We start from the raw sequence: 14332 nt of genomic DNA, 5'->3' as shown, positions 1-14332 counted from the left end.
CCAGCTCTCACCTTGCATCTGAAGGTAGTACGGGGATTACAGGCCATGAAAGATACACATAGGTAGGTCCCTCCTCAGAAATGTGGTTTCTTGCCAGCTGCAGAGGCTTACACAGAAACTCCAGCATTGCTGGCAGTCGTATCAGCCAGATGTCTTTGTCAGCCTTAAAAAAGTACACGCAAACCCAACTTTGTTATAAGTAAGAATTCAACTAAACCCCCTGTATCACTTCCCCAAACTGGATTCATATCTCTCTGTTTCTTAGTGTTTTTTTTGGAATGACCTTCTGTCAAATTTTGCAGAGTTGTATAACCACCACTGAATCCCAAAATTTTAAAAGATTATTTTTACTTAAAGCCAGTTCTGATACTTTGTTCCCTTGCTTAGTAAGTATGTGTGTTTGTGGTGGACTGTAGCAAAAAAAAAAGGTGTGTTATTACTCATGTCAAAATCGTCAGATTTTGAAGAATCCTTATAATAAGACATTTAAAAAACAAAATAACCCTAAGAAAAATTCCCTTTTGTGCATATGTTATCCAGAATGCCAGTTAATAGAAATGGACAAGCAGGATCATAATAGCAGCCAATTCATATCAAGCAGCAGTCTTGCCTCTGCCGACAGTTGTGACAGCAGGATCAGCTTAGGGTACAAGAAAGCTTTGGAACTTTTTCAAAAAGATTGCTTTCAAAAATAGGAAAAATGCAATTGTTCCATTCAAGAAGCTCTGAAATTGGCTATCCACTTTTACAAAAATAATAAGAGAAGTGAAATCCTATCACTTAAAAAAAAGTTTGCTTCCAGATTTGCATATTTTTCCTTTAACATTTGAATTTTGGCTTTTGCATGAAAAACGTTAGAAATACAGAAAGCTACAGCTCTTGAGTCTTTTAGTCACATATTCTTTGAAAGTGCACAACCTCTCCTTTCACATTTGCTTTTTCTTTTCTGCTTCATGCTTATAATTTCTGTTCTTTCTGGAGATTCCCTGCTCTTCAGATTTACTGTGGAAGATTCCACTAATTGAAGACTTGGTGGTTTTTTTTGTCACAGGAAATTAAATGCCCCTGAGCCCTAGAGAGCTTATGCTTCTTTGTCCGCATCCACAGGTGGATTCACCATGAATAGAATTTATAGTACTTAGCTGACTAAACACAGCCTCATATCAGATGAGCAGACACTTGAAACTGGTGGTGATGTTCAGTTTTAGCTTTGTAATGAACTGTGAAAACCACTGACAATCATTTCACATCTTTCTAAAGAAGGGCTGTGGAAGGAGTAATTACTCTGAGCACCTCACTAGTAAATCCTTATTACCTTCAGCAAGTCAAACTCTTAAGCTGTTTAGTAGCAAATTCTTTGATTTTCATAGTATCTAAATCACTGAGAAGCTGACAGACCACATGGGTGTGAGTAAGGATATTGAATTATGCAGTAGTAAATTGAGTGGATAGCATAAAAAGTGATGGAAATGTTCTAGAAACCTTATATAAAATTAAATCATTCCATAGTGGTTACTGAAAATTCCACCAAGAATAACCAGGTTTTTCTCTCTGCAATAAACGTGAGATGTATTATCAATGCTTTACTTAAGCAGTAGAGCAGGAGAGGGAAGCTCTGACACTGACTATGTCTGATTAATTTGAAAAAAGCCTTCATTATTTCATTAAGCTGACATTTTGTTTTACTTCTTTGCTTCTCAGAAGCTTGTAAGAATTTGTCGGGAGAAAATACCTTGAAAAATGTTAAAAGAGAAATATTTATTATCGACTTTGCTAATGCCGAATGAATAATTCATAAGTCGTTGTACTGACAGTTAAATTACCTTGAAAATTTTCCATCTACAGAATTTTTCTTTTCTTTCAGGGTGTGAAAGAGCACAAATGTGGAATTTGTGGCCGGGAATTTACTCTGCTGGCCAACATGAAGCGACATGTGCTGATCCACACCAATATCAGAGCCTATCAATGCCACTTGTGCTTCAAGAGCTTTGTGCAAAAGCAGACTCTCAAGGCCCACATGATTGTTCACTCTGATGTCAAACCCTTTAAATGCAAGGTAAGTGCATTTGGTGGCAGGCGTATTAACCTAAAGTATATTTCTCTGATATTATCTTCTTATCATATGGTAGAATTAGAAAAACAAAACTTCCTAACACATACTGTACTTGTATTCAAAAATTAACATAAACTAGTCTGATTGTCTTTCTTTATCCAGGTTCTGCTTATGTAGCACAAAATAATGGCGATGAATACCTGTGGTTTACTCTCTTTCCCTTCAGGATCATTCATCCTCACATGGTTTTGGGGCTTTTTTTTTTGCCCTGTGATTGTTTAAGTGCCACAGACATTTGAGGACAATAAACATATCTGACATTTGCTTAGTACAAGCTTCCAAACAGAAGTTTAAGTGCTTAATAGCTTGAAACACTGACAAAAAGCAGAAATCAAGTCATGCATCCTGCAGAGGATCATGAAAAAGCAGCAGCCACAATTTCATGCAGTGATGCTATGCAACAGTTCAAGAAAGGAGTCAGAAAAAGCCACAGCAAAATAAAACTACAGAAGGGATTTGAATGGGTAGAGTGTAATTACCAGACTGGAATTCAAGGCAGGATATCAGTATGCTAACAAAACAGCCTCTGAGACCACCTGGCCTTCTACAATCCTGTGCAAATTCCAGTTTGCCACTTCCCCCCAGCAGTGGAGGCTGGCATTCCCTTTCTATCCCTCTTCTTCTCCCTCCCCATAGGCCTTTAAGACTTTATTGACCCTGTTTACTTCTAATATATTTCTCATTAATTATTCATATCTATATTCTTACTCAGTATTGGATGCTGCATAAGTTCTTTTGCTGCCTATCTGGTTTGTTACTGTAGTCATGCTTTGCAAAGTTAAAGGCTGTAGATTTTTTTCCCCCTTTAATTTGTTCTAAGATGGCTGTAAATACAGAGTGGAGCATATTACCCAGCTTATGCATAAGTAAGTAAAGACTGATTTGGAAGCAATTTCTATGACTCTTTCATCCTACATCTATATGGTATTGAATATTTTTCGTAAAAGGAACTTACAAAGAAGCAGAGATGTATGAAAAATTTTAAATGGAATTATTTTGTCTTGAAAAAATGTAGAATTTCAAAATGTCATAGGAATATATGAAATTCAGTGCTAGTTTAAGTCAAATAATAAATATAAGAAAATGTCAAAATGAGTCTTTCTGACTACATCATTTTTCTTTCTTAACTTGAAAACATTTTACTTTGAAAAACTAGCAGCAAAGTCTTCCAACTTCAGTATTTTGTTTTATTTTAATGTAGGTATTATGAAAGTAGTATGTTGTGTAGTACTGTTTACATTTCTCTATGTTGATAAAAGAATTTATTTTACTGAAATTCTTAGGGTGTAACAAGTCAGGTCTGCTGGAGGTTTTCATTCTTTGAGAACATCTGCAAACCAGCCGGTTGTTCCCATTTGATTGAAGTCCTTCTCTGACTCCTCAAACTTCAGAAAATAATCTCAAATTTTGGATCAGATTTTGTGGGTGCAGTATGTAGATACACATGACTTTTTGGTACGTGCAGATTAGCTGGAAGGTTGTGTTCAGCTCAGTGTTTGATGATGACAGACTATTGAAACTTGGAGAGGGCAATAGTTGGAACTGAGAAATGGAGTATCACCAGTATGTTTTCCAGACAGTATCAAAAGCTCTACAGGAACACCTGTTTTTCTTATTTTTTTTACTTTTCTGTCCCCACCCAGTGTTCCAATGAGGAAAGAAACAAGTAAGCATAGTGAATCTCTTTCTCATGTGTTTGAAGGGGTATGAATCAGCATCATTGCCCCTGACAGTGAAGATTGCAACAATAAGCAGATGCGGAATCAGGAATTACTTTTTCCATTAGGAACATCCTAACATTACCTCTTTGACAGCTCCCAAAGACTCTTGAAAGCAAATATTTCTAGCTGGTACTTGGAGGGTTAAGGCAATGACCAGATAGCAGCCTTTTGGCACCAAGCTCCTCCTCAGCAGAAGGAAGGATATAGCTGTATGAACAGCCTGCTTAACAATGGCTCACATGTCCCCAGGGAACCGCCTGCAAATAGATTTCATCTTGCTTTCTCTTGTACTTTTCAAAGCTTCCTGTTTTCTCACGGTCCTTTTGGACAGTTTACAGTCATTCTCCCTCTCCTTCTTTCTTTGAGGAAAGGAACACCCTTCTTATGAAAAAAAAAAAGAAGAAGAAGAAGAATGCAAGGGAAAGAGAGCACAGCAGTAGCCTTTATACTTCACCGCATGCAATGGTTTTCTTTACCTTTTTCTCACAGCAAAAGAAAACATGAGCTTTCCTATGTGTCTAATCACAACTAAGCACATACTATCAGAAGTGAGGGAGTAGCAAATAGTTGTCCCTTCTGTTTCCTCACCCAGCTGCAGCCTGGATCTCTGTTTGATTTTCTGCTGAAGAGTGAACTTGTCTGTTGCATTTAAAGACCTGAGCCCATTTGCCTTGTTTATTACTGTTTAAGAAAAAGCCCCCAAAATCTGAAGAGTTACAAAGGTATTCCAATAACTGGTGCAACAGTACTAATTTGGATTTGTAGAGAAAGGTTCCATGAAATTTACTGTTGCTTTTAGTGCTGAAATAAGCAATGTTTCAGACCTCCAATAAAGGAGGCAATGGATTTTGCTTCAGCCCAGACAAATATCTGCAACAGATGTTTTGAATACCACTTTTTTCCCCATCTAAAAAATGTGTTTTTTAAACAGGAGTCAAAATCAAAGAAAATGTGAGAGAGAAGTACTTTGAGAAGAAACAAAAGTGGTGACAAATCTGGAAGGATGATACTTCATGTGCTAGCTTAGGAGGAAAAAATCTAGGGTAGAACTACTGTAGACTATTCTAGCAAACTATACTGAAGTCCATTTCATCAACCAGTGCAACTAAGTCTGTGCACAGTCTTGCAGCTGAGGTGTTCTCTTCAAGGCTTTAATTTTATTTTGTCTAACATTATTTTGTTAGACAGCCTAACAGAAAGTCCACAAGTAAACCGTGTTGTTGCCAATATCCCAAGTTCTCTTGCATAAACTTCTCATCTCCCTGAGTGCTATGGTGCACTGGGTTCTTCTGGAGCTCCTCCCATGGAACTGTCTCAGGGTCATCTTTTGCACTCTGCTCACAAGCCTGTCATGTCAGAGAGAAAGAAAATCTTGTACAATTTTCTAGTTTGATCTGCAGACTCAAGCTCTTCATTGAGCATTAGCTGTGTACTCCAGCTAGATTTGAATTGCAGTCTTACAGCCTACAAGTGAGAAACCTACTTCCTTTTACATCTGGATCATACATATTAATCTGAAAAGTGTCTTGTGCCTTTTTGAAATGATCAGTAAAACAGAGACTATGCCACAGAGACCCATCATTCTGAAAAACAATTATCCTATCTGCATTTCTTTAATTTTCCTGCCGCACCTCTGCACTCTAGTACCATTTCCTTATGTCCCCAGAGGAGATTTCAGGACAAGAACACATTGCGTATCTTGAAGATGTGCCTGACTCTGGGAAATGGGAAACCCATCAACTTTATTCAGACACAGAACTTTTATGCTGTAAATAGCCTTTACAGAGTCCCTGTCTTTTCAGTAAGAAGAAAGAGAAACAGATACTGCCTTGACAGAAATCAACTAAATGCTCCTTCTAAATAAATATTAACACTCAAGACCTTATAAAGATAAGTGTTTGCATGCAGTACTGAAGCCACTCATCTACTCAACATGAGTAGATGGTTACCAGTTCAGACAGAGAAGACCTAGATATAGGAAAGCAAGTTCTAGTGATAACATATGTCAGCCACAATACAAGCAGATAACCAGAAGCCTTCAGCAAAGAGGTATTAGAGAGATATTATGGTTGACATTCTTGTAGGAAGAGTAATGTTACAGGTTGTTCCAGCAGCTGTCAAGATATACTCAGCTGCTGTTACTCGTTGCACTTTCTTTGAACATGAAGAAGACCGTATTCTTTCCTCAGTGGATGGTTGACCCTTGGAAACAGCTATCTTACTTTTTAAAATTAATTACTCACTTTCAGTGGCTATTCTTTTTTTCCACCAACTGTCTTGCCTAACACTTTGCTGATAAATTTATTTGCTAGAGATTTCATTTTAGTAAAATCACAGACAGAAAAACACAAATGGACCTATGCAGCTGAAGCAAATAATTTTTTGAAAAACAAGTGGATGTTTTCAGACTCTTTTGCAGCACTGACTCAGCTCTAGTTTTTATTTTAAAACAGTAAACTTGCTAATTTTTGTGTTAATGAACTGATTCAATTTTCCCTCAAGAGAGGTCTTAAAACACAAAGCATACAGTACTCTTTTTCCAAGGATCCTTTCGCTGTTTATATTTCATCCAGATATTCCAGGTGATGATTTTCTGAATTTACATCTACAAGTTCTGTATCAGTTCTTCTGCAATACCAAATAAGTAAAATCTGAATTCAGATTATACAAATATATCTGGTGGAGTCTTAGTAATTACTATTTATTAATTGTCTGCCAGATAGTTACCCTGCTAGATGAAGGTTTCAGTTACTCGGTAATAGTGACTCTGGTTCATATAGTAATAAGAATAATTTAAAAAAATTTAAATCCAGTGATAAAACAAGTCAGGAAAAAAAAAATGTAGAAAGCAAGCTCAGAAGTTTTCAGAGGATGGAAATAGCCACTTGAATGTGAATAAAATTATAAATCCTGATAAGGAAAGACCAAAAGACAAGTAAGACTGGATGCCTGTAACAGTGATGTCAAACTCTCATGTCTTAAGAATACATAAGAGTCCAGACTACAAAAGGACCCATCTAAATAAACAACAATGTATAAAACCCACCCATATTGTTCCATCAAAGGAAAAATTGCACGACCAATGGCTTGAGCTGGCAGGAACATGCTTCAGGGAAAGCTGAGTCATTCTTGCAGCCTCATGACTGTTTAAATTGCAGCTTACTCACCAGAGACACCGAAACACAGGAGCTGATAAACAAATGATGAAAGAATCAGTGAAAAAAAGGGGATGAACAAGAAACACAAAAAACCAAGGAATTGCTTTTTCTAGCTTTAAGCAAAATGTGCAGCCATTTAATTTCCGTTTAAAAAGAAGTAATATTCTGCTTGACTGTTTCTCAGAAAAATTGGTTTTATTTTATAATTCCATTCCTGCCTGCCATTGTAGGTGATTAAAGGCTAGATGTATAAACTGCAAATGGAATGGGTCACCAGGGCAGAAACTTTTACTTTGAATTTCATTCAAGTCAAGAGCCTTCCAGATTACTCCCTTAAGTCTTTCCCCTCCTTACAACAACATTGACTGCTTTTGGGCAATCCTGGACTATGTGTGCTGATCACCAATATTAAGAAATGTCAGCAGTTCAGAGTGTCTTAGGTACTCAACCATATGTTTTTGCCTGTAGGATTTTTGACGGAACTTGGAAAAATATATTGCAGCCAAAAAGTGTCAGAGTTTAAGTTGAGAAGTGTGGGTCCTCTTTCCTTTAAAAATGTTGTCCTTGAAAATACTGCTTCAAACTAATAATTTTCATTTTAACCATTTTTACAGCTGTGTGGAAAGGAGTTTAACAGAATGCACAATTTAATGGGACACATGCACTTGCACTCAGATAGTAAGCCGTTTAAGTGCCTCTACTGTCCCAGCAAATTCACCTTGAAAGGAAACCTAACCAGGCACATGAAAGTCAAACATGGGGTCATGGAAAGAGGATTTCACTCTCAAGGTAATAATTTTCAGCAAGATTATTCTCTGTGAGATCTGAATATAATCAATAAACACAAATGGGCTTTGTACTACAGATCCACAAACTTGTGCCATAGATCCAATGCTATTGCAAGAGGTAGAATCCCATAAGCCTGTGAAGTTTTTATTAGCTATATTACTATAGCATTACATGGCAGCATTACATGTGCCAATAAACCAAAAATTAATCCTAACTTGATAGAAAAAGAAAATCTGAAACACTTATGGTCCATTCTCACAGCTTATTGGATTCCAGTCTGGAACGGGGATGGAATCATCAATGGATCTATATCTGCTTGTTTATGAAACACTGTTTAGTGCATAGAACCATTTTCAGGTGATTGTTTCTCAGTGGATGAAAGGGGAAAAGTTAAGGAGAGTCATAGACTGATGAGACTGTTGTATTTAATTTTTAAAATATTAACTTTGAACCATGGTGTCCATAGAAGAAATACATTACCATATTTTTAGTCTCTTCCACTCCTCTGAAGCGTAAGATACAAAACCTGGGACTTGGATTACAGACTGTGATTCTTTAGATCCAAGTTTTATTTTAGAAAAATAATAGGAAGGAGGAAGTGAGTAGGTTGATTGGCAAAATTCAGTTTACAAAAGGCCAGACCATTTCACTTTTCTTCCCAGCTGCATCATCCAGAGTCTGGCTGTATAAAACAATGTTTTGTGTGTCCTAACCTGGCTGTGAAGTGTATACAATAGCGCTCCTTTTTGCAGCATCTCGAAGGAGATGCCATGAGATATGAACAGTGAAGTGCTTGGAGATAGCTGGATGGAAGACAAAGGTAAAAAATGAAATACAAAGACACCTCAGATTTTGGTTTTTTAGCCACATATCAAGTAGTAAAATTTCCTGTATATAATTTTTTTCCTTTTCCTTTCCCCTCAAACCCACTGCAAGGTTTTGGAAGAGGAAGGATTGCTCTGTCCCAGACAAATGTCTTGAGAAGCTTGGAACAGGAAGAGCCGTTTGATCTTTCCCAGAAAAGCCAAGGGAAGGGAATCTCATTTCATTCTGATGGTGAGAGTGCCAAGGGAAGCTCATGCCAGGAAGAAGAGGAAGACAACTGCTATGAGGTGGTGCAATACAGCCCTGCCACATACCATCATGATGACAGCAAGCTGTACATGGCTCACGATCTCTCTGGCAAACCTGAGTGCATGATGAAGGACTTCAGGGAGTCCTACCGCAATGAAAAGGAAGAGGTGTTAAGTGAGGGAGGACTGGGGAAGAGAATAGGAAATTCAGACAAAGAGGAGAGACATGAAGAGGGAGACCTTACAAACAGCAAAGAGCATCTCAGCTTTAGATCCTTTGAAAAGGCCAGACTTGGTCACTCTCTCTCTGATTACTTGTATTTCAAGCACAGGAATAAGAGTTTGAAAGAATTGCTGGAAAGAAAAATGGAAAAGCAAACAATGCTTATAGGCATTTAAAATGGACATTTTAAAACAGCTGAAAAATGGTAACCAGATAGATTTTTACATGAATTGTAAGCTACTAAAGCCTGGAAGTCTGTAGTAGCATTTAGAAATAAATAAGCCAAATTATTAAAAATAATTTAGGGTAAAACACGTACATTAAAAGAATAAAGCAGCTTGAGGTCACCAAGAAATATAATAGATATTGAAAATAACACTTTAATATTTATCCATTTAATGTATAACAGACAATAGGTTGGGTACAGAAGTTTACTTCCTATTATATGGGGATAGATACTTACATCCAATTTTCTACTTAGCAGAAAGCAACATACTTTAGCATCTGATTTATTATCTGACTGAATATATAGGAAAACGTCTAACCATATGCCTCAAAAATACCTGAAAATACAAAGTATTTCACATTATAAGCCAGAGTACTATTAAACATGGCATGCATGAAAATGCTGTCAACATTCAGAACTAACACAGTCCAGATACTTTGATTTACTGAAGTGACTCTTAGTGCAACTACTTACAATGAGAAATGTGAAACAAAACAATAAGAAAAACTAATGTCTTGGGAGGCAGAAAAGGACAGTTCTCTAAGGCTTTGAAAGGACTGGAATTTATTACAAAAGCTAGTTCTCTAGCACAAGGAATGTTCGCGCTTTGCTGTGTTTCAGGCAGTATGGGAATATTCAGAAATTCTTGAAGTGAAATAGCATAGATTGTGTTGACATTTTGTTCTACTGCCTGCTTGGACCAATACCTGTACAGGGCGGCATCAGCATGCAGCATTCACAATCTTGCCACAGTTACACATAACACAGTCATTTAATTGAAAAAATTAAGCAGCTTTACCATTTATCGCTTCAGTTTATCATTACTAGTAAGGATAATTTTGAAATACACAGATCTGGTCAATTTTTGTTTCAGAAGGTAAAAACTACCCTTACAGAACAAGCAGTACTTCACAGAGAAAAACCTTCCTCTTATTAAATTCAGAAAGCTTCTCTTATTAAACACTTTTTGAGCAGTAAGCTGCAGGCCTTTCAGACAAATTTCACTCATGCTGTTATTACAAGTCAAACTCACCTTTTCATCCTCTGATTCCCATACAGTTATAAGTTTATAACCAACATGGGGAAAGCATATTCCATTAAACTTTTCACTAATTACATGAGTACTTTGAACAGCATATTAGTTCCCATATCTTCAAGAAAGACAAAAAGCAGCCCTGCATCGTTCTATTGCTTATGTGGAAATAAAAATTTAATTAATCATAAAATTTGTCCTAATTTGTCCCAGCTCAAAAGGTTAAAATCCATATATATGGTACATCTCTTCCAAATATTGCTACCTGCCAAGTTCTTGATTTGAAATGCATTGCAATCATGCTCTCTATATAGCAAGTTATAACTAAATATAGTAATCTGCTTTTATGGCTTGCTAAGACAAGTCATATAGCTGCAGCTCTCTGCCCATATAAGAAAACACACACCTCTCAAATTAATGATCCTCATGTCTACCAGTTAAGCAGCATTCACAGGGAAAAGTCCTTATTTCTCATATAACTGGGTTTGTGTAGTCCAAGGCTACAGGCAGTGTTTTCCAAGGCTACAGGCAGTCTTTTCCTTTTTCAAGGCTCAAATCAAACATGGCATAACATATGCAGAAATTCATGCAGAAAAAGCTATTGATAAAAGAGTAACATCCAGGTGACTCTTCTAAATTAATTTTATGTCTGATGTGCGTATTTTTTAAAATAAAAATGTTATGCCAGATTGAACTGGAAGATAAGTCACTTCAGAATTTTAAAAGTCTTTGAGGTGTATTCTAGAGATACATGGTCATGTTTCTTCAGGGATTAACTGTTCTATCATAAACATTCCTCTTCCTTTCTTTAGCTGTAAGACGATGCCTATTAAAAAAGCAGCCATGTTTCTTTCAAGGTAGACATTGTGGTCAAGCAAAAAAGTTAGGAAAGTTTTAGAATAATGAGTGTAAATGTATTATTTCTTATACCGTAGGGGAAATGATTGGGTAGAAATTCAGCATGGTCTAGTAGATGGTCCCTCAGAAATGGGAGCAACTCTTTCAGTTAACCTCTTGGCACTAGCTTGTCTCTACCAGACAAAAGCTCCCATTTGAGCATGTGTACAGCCAAGAGCTGGGAGTCTCTAACTCTTAGAATTGTCTCCCTCTTGAAGATGCAGTTTCCTGCTGTGCATAGTTCAATATCACTCCACTCCACATTTCCAGATATATTAGTTCATATGATAAAAAGAACAAGCAAGGAATTGTGAATCTCTTCGCAATTTCTAGAAAGGTGATTGTGCCGGTGGGTGGAATTTAACAAGTCCTTCAGTCCTGTGGTGTGTAAAACAGGAAAGTACGCAGCCCTTCAATTGAAAAATCTTGTCTATTAATCGGACAATGCTATGGGACAGCTAGACAATCCTCATCAAGAAAGAAATAAAGTATTACATATCAATTGCAGTCCAGACAAATGGAGCAAAGGAGACATTTTTAGCAGAGTTCAGCTCCCAGCTACTAATATCATAGGATGTATTCTATCTGTGCTTCAGCAAAGCCTTTGATACTATCTCCCATGGCATTTTCCTGGAAAAGCTGACAGGTCGTGGCTTGGGCGGATGAACTCTTTGCTTGGGTGAAAACGTGGCTGTATGGCCAGGCCCAGGGAGTGGTGATTAATGTAGTTAACTGCAGCTGGCAGACAGTCACCAGTAGTGTTGCCCAGGGGTCAGTATTGGGCATATCACTGTTTAATATCTTTATGAGCCATCTGGATGAGAGAATGGAGAACTCCTTCAGTCAGTTTGCAGATGTCACAAGCTGGGTGGGAGTGCTGATCTGCTGGAGGGCAGGAAGGCTCTGCAGAGGGATCTGGACAGGCTGGATCCATGGGCCAAGGCCAATGGCGTCAGGTCCAACCAGGCCAGTGCTGGCTCCTGCCCTTGGGTCACAGCAACCCCAGGCAGTGCCACAGGCTGGGGCAGAGTGGCTGCAAAGCTGCCCACAGGAAAAGGAGCTGGGGGTGCTGCTGACAGCAGCTGAACATGAGCCAGCAGTGCCCAGGTGGCCAAGAAGGGCAATGGCATCCTGGCCTGCACCAGCAATGGTGTGGCCAGCAGGAGAAGGGCAGGGATTGTCCCCTGTACTCAGCACTGGGGAGGCCACACCTCAAATCCTATATCAAATTTTGGGCCTTTCACTCCAAGAAAGACATTGAGGTGCTGGAGCATGTCTAGAAAAGGGCAACAAGTCAGACATTCCTGGAGGTGTTCAAGAAATTATTGGATGTAGCACTTAGACTAGTTGACCAGGTAGTGATTGCTCAAAGGTTGGACTTCATGATATTAATAGGTCTTTTCTTACCTAAATACTTCTGTGATTATGTGATTCTGCAACTGCAAAAACTATGTCTACTGGAAGCACGCAATCTAGAGTTTCCTTACTGACCTTGTAAAAGAATGTGCCATATGTATCCTTAGGAAAGGAAGACAGTTCTGGCTTGTCTAAATGGTTAATCCAAACTCCTTCAACCACACTCACTGCGGTCAATTTACCCACTTCTACAGGTGCAAGTCTCACTGGAGTAGAAGTACTGGACAACCACATACAGACAGCTGGAAAAAAGTCCCAGAATGGCAAAACTATTTGCAAGTAATTAATAATGTGAACCCTTTTTCATAGCATTTTACTAGAAAGCAGAATATTTCTTCACAATGAGACTTTGAGATTCTGCCCAGACACAAAGTGTTACTAAGCTAATTCTCAAACATGCAAGTCTAATTCATGTCAGAATAGCAAAAACCTAATTTAAAACTGTAAGTTATAAATAAGAGAAATTACAAACAATATTATTACTGAGGTAAGAAGACAGTGCCAAGTGACCCAAGCAAAGTGGTTAGGAGATGACAGTCCTCCCTACTGCAGAACATAGTGTAGATGGGTCTGAGACACTTGTTACAAAGAGGTCTCAAGGGACAAATTAAAAGTGAAATAACAGTCTTCATTGTGAAGCACCTTGCTTTTCAAACATAAGTTATTTTCACACTATTTACATTGGCACCGCTTTGGGAACAGACAGTAACAGCCTTTGCTTTTTAATAGCTTTGAAAATGCTTTATAGAAATTTGCTCTCATAATGAAGCTATTTCCCATTTGTAATTTTCAAGGGATTAGCTTCCTTATTTTGCCTTGTGTAGAGGCTCAGAAGTCCAGTACAGGCATTGCCTGTGTCCTGGACATTGGGGGATATATTTAATTCTTTTTCTCTTTCCCAATGTGAGTTTATCTATCGTCTTCTAGCTATGTTGTGAGGAAAAAAAATAAAAAGTCTTTATCTTACTACTATTCACTGTTATGTGGGTTTTCAGTTTATGGGGGCACATGAAACTAAAGCCCAGTCTCCACCAACTCTCTATAAAAGAACATCTATACCATTTCCCTGCATTGTTTATGCAGCCTTGTTTCATCATTTCAGAGAGCATTACAGTGGCTACAAACTTGCACATCTGAAATGCTTCCAGAAGTCAGGCTGAGGAAAAGATAAATTTGCTCTACCATAAAGAGTCTGGGCAAGTGAAGGCATGTGGTTCATTTAGTATGGGGATTTTCTGATGTTGAGGGTAGCAGGGAGAGTTCTGCAAGACACTTTGGAGCACAGAGTAGGTGGAGGAAAACCCAAAATCTGGGCTAGTAAAGTTTAAGGGTGAAGATAGACAACATATTTGCAGGGAAAGTGAAGTTGTACATGACCTTGGAGCAAAGGGATTAACTGTTTTCAGTCTGGCCACAAGGACTCAGCCATCTCGTTGTGAAACTGAGTATTTCTGGCTGCCAGACAGCATTCAGTTTGTGACAGAAAAGACAGGTGTTCTGTGTTCAGAAGCTCAAAGGGTAAAATACTTTGTGATTAATATCATAATTAAAGTTTATCCTGTGCTGTTTCCTGTAAAACGAGTCACTGGAAAGACCAAGTAATGCTACTGCACCCACCTTTGTACAACTCTGTGTTTGTCTACTACCTATTCTTTGATTTCTGTCTTCATATGGTGCTGCTGG

At 38.0% G+C, this 14332-nt stretch overlaps 1 protein-coding gene across 4 annotated transcripts in view; it reads left to right on the top strand.

Moving 5' to 3' along the window:
- The window catches only part of ZNF366 (zinc finger protein 366), a 33228-nt gene extending 20905 nt beyond the window's left edge, over positions 1-12323 (top strand). For all 4 annotated transcript variants that reach the window (XM_041426884.1, XM_041426887.1, XM_041426886.1 and 1 more), the window contains 3 exons: positions 1865-2056; positions 7607-7781; positions 8718-12323. In XM_041426884.1, the coding sequence (XP_041282818.1) occupies positions 1865-2056; positions 7607-7781; positions 8718-9253 (903 nt within the window). In that variant the 3' untranslated portion in view covers positions 9254-12323. The remainder of the gene's footprint in view (positions 1-1864; positions 2057-7606; positions 7782-8717) is intronic.
- The last annotated feature ends 2009 nt before the right edge of the window (positions 12324-14332 follow it).

This window comes from Onychostruthus taczanowskii, unplaced genomic scaffold (assembly GCF_017590055.1).
Source record: "Onychostruthus taczanowskii isolate IOZ18803 unplaced genomic scaffold, ASM1759005v1 scaffold96, whole genome shotgun sequence".
NCBI classification, from domain to species: Eukaryota; Metazoa; Chordata; class Aves; order Passeriformes; family Passeridae; genus Onychostruthus; species Onychostruthus taczanowskii.
The sequence above is the reverse complement of the archived record's forward strand: the minus strand, read 5'-3'. Positions and strand labels throughout refer to the sequence as shown.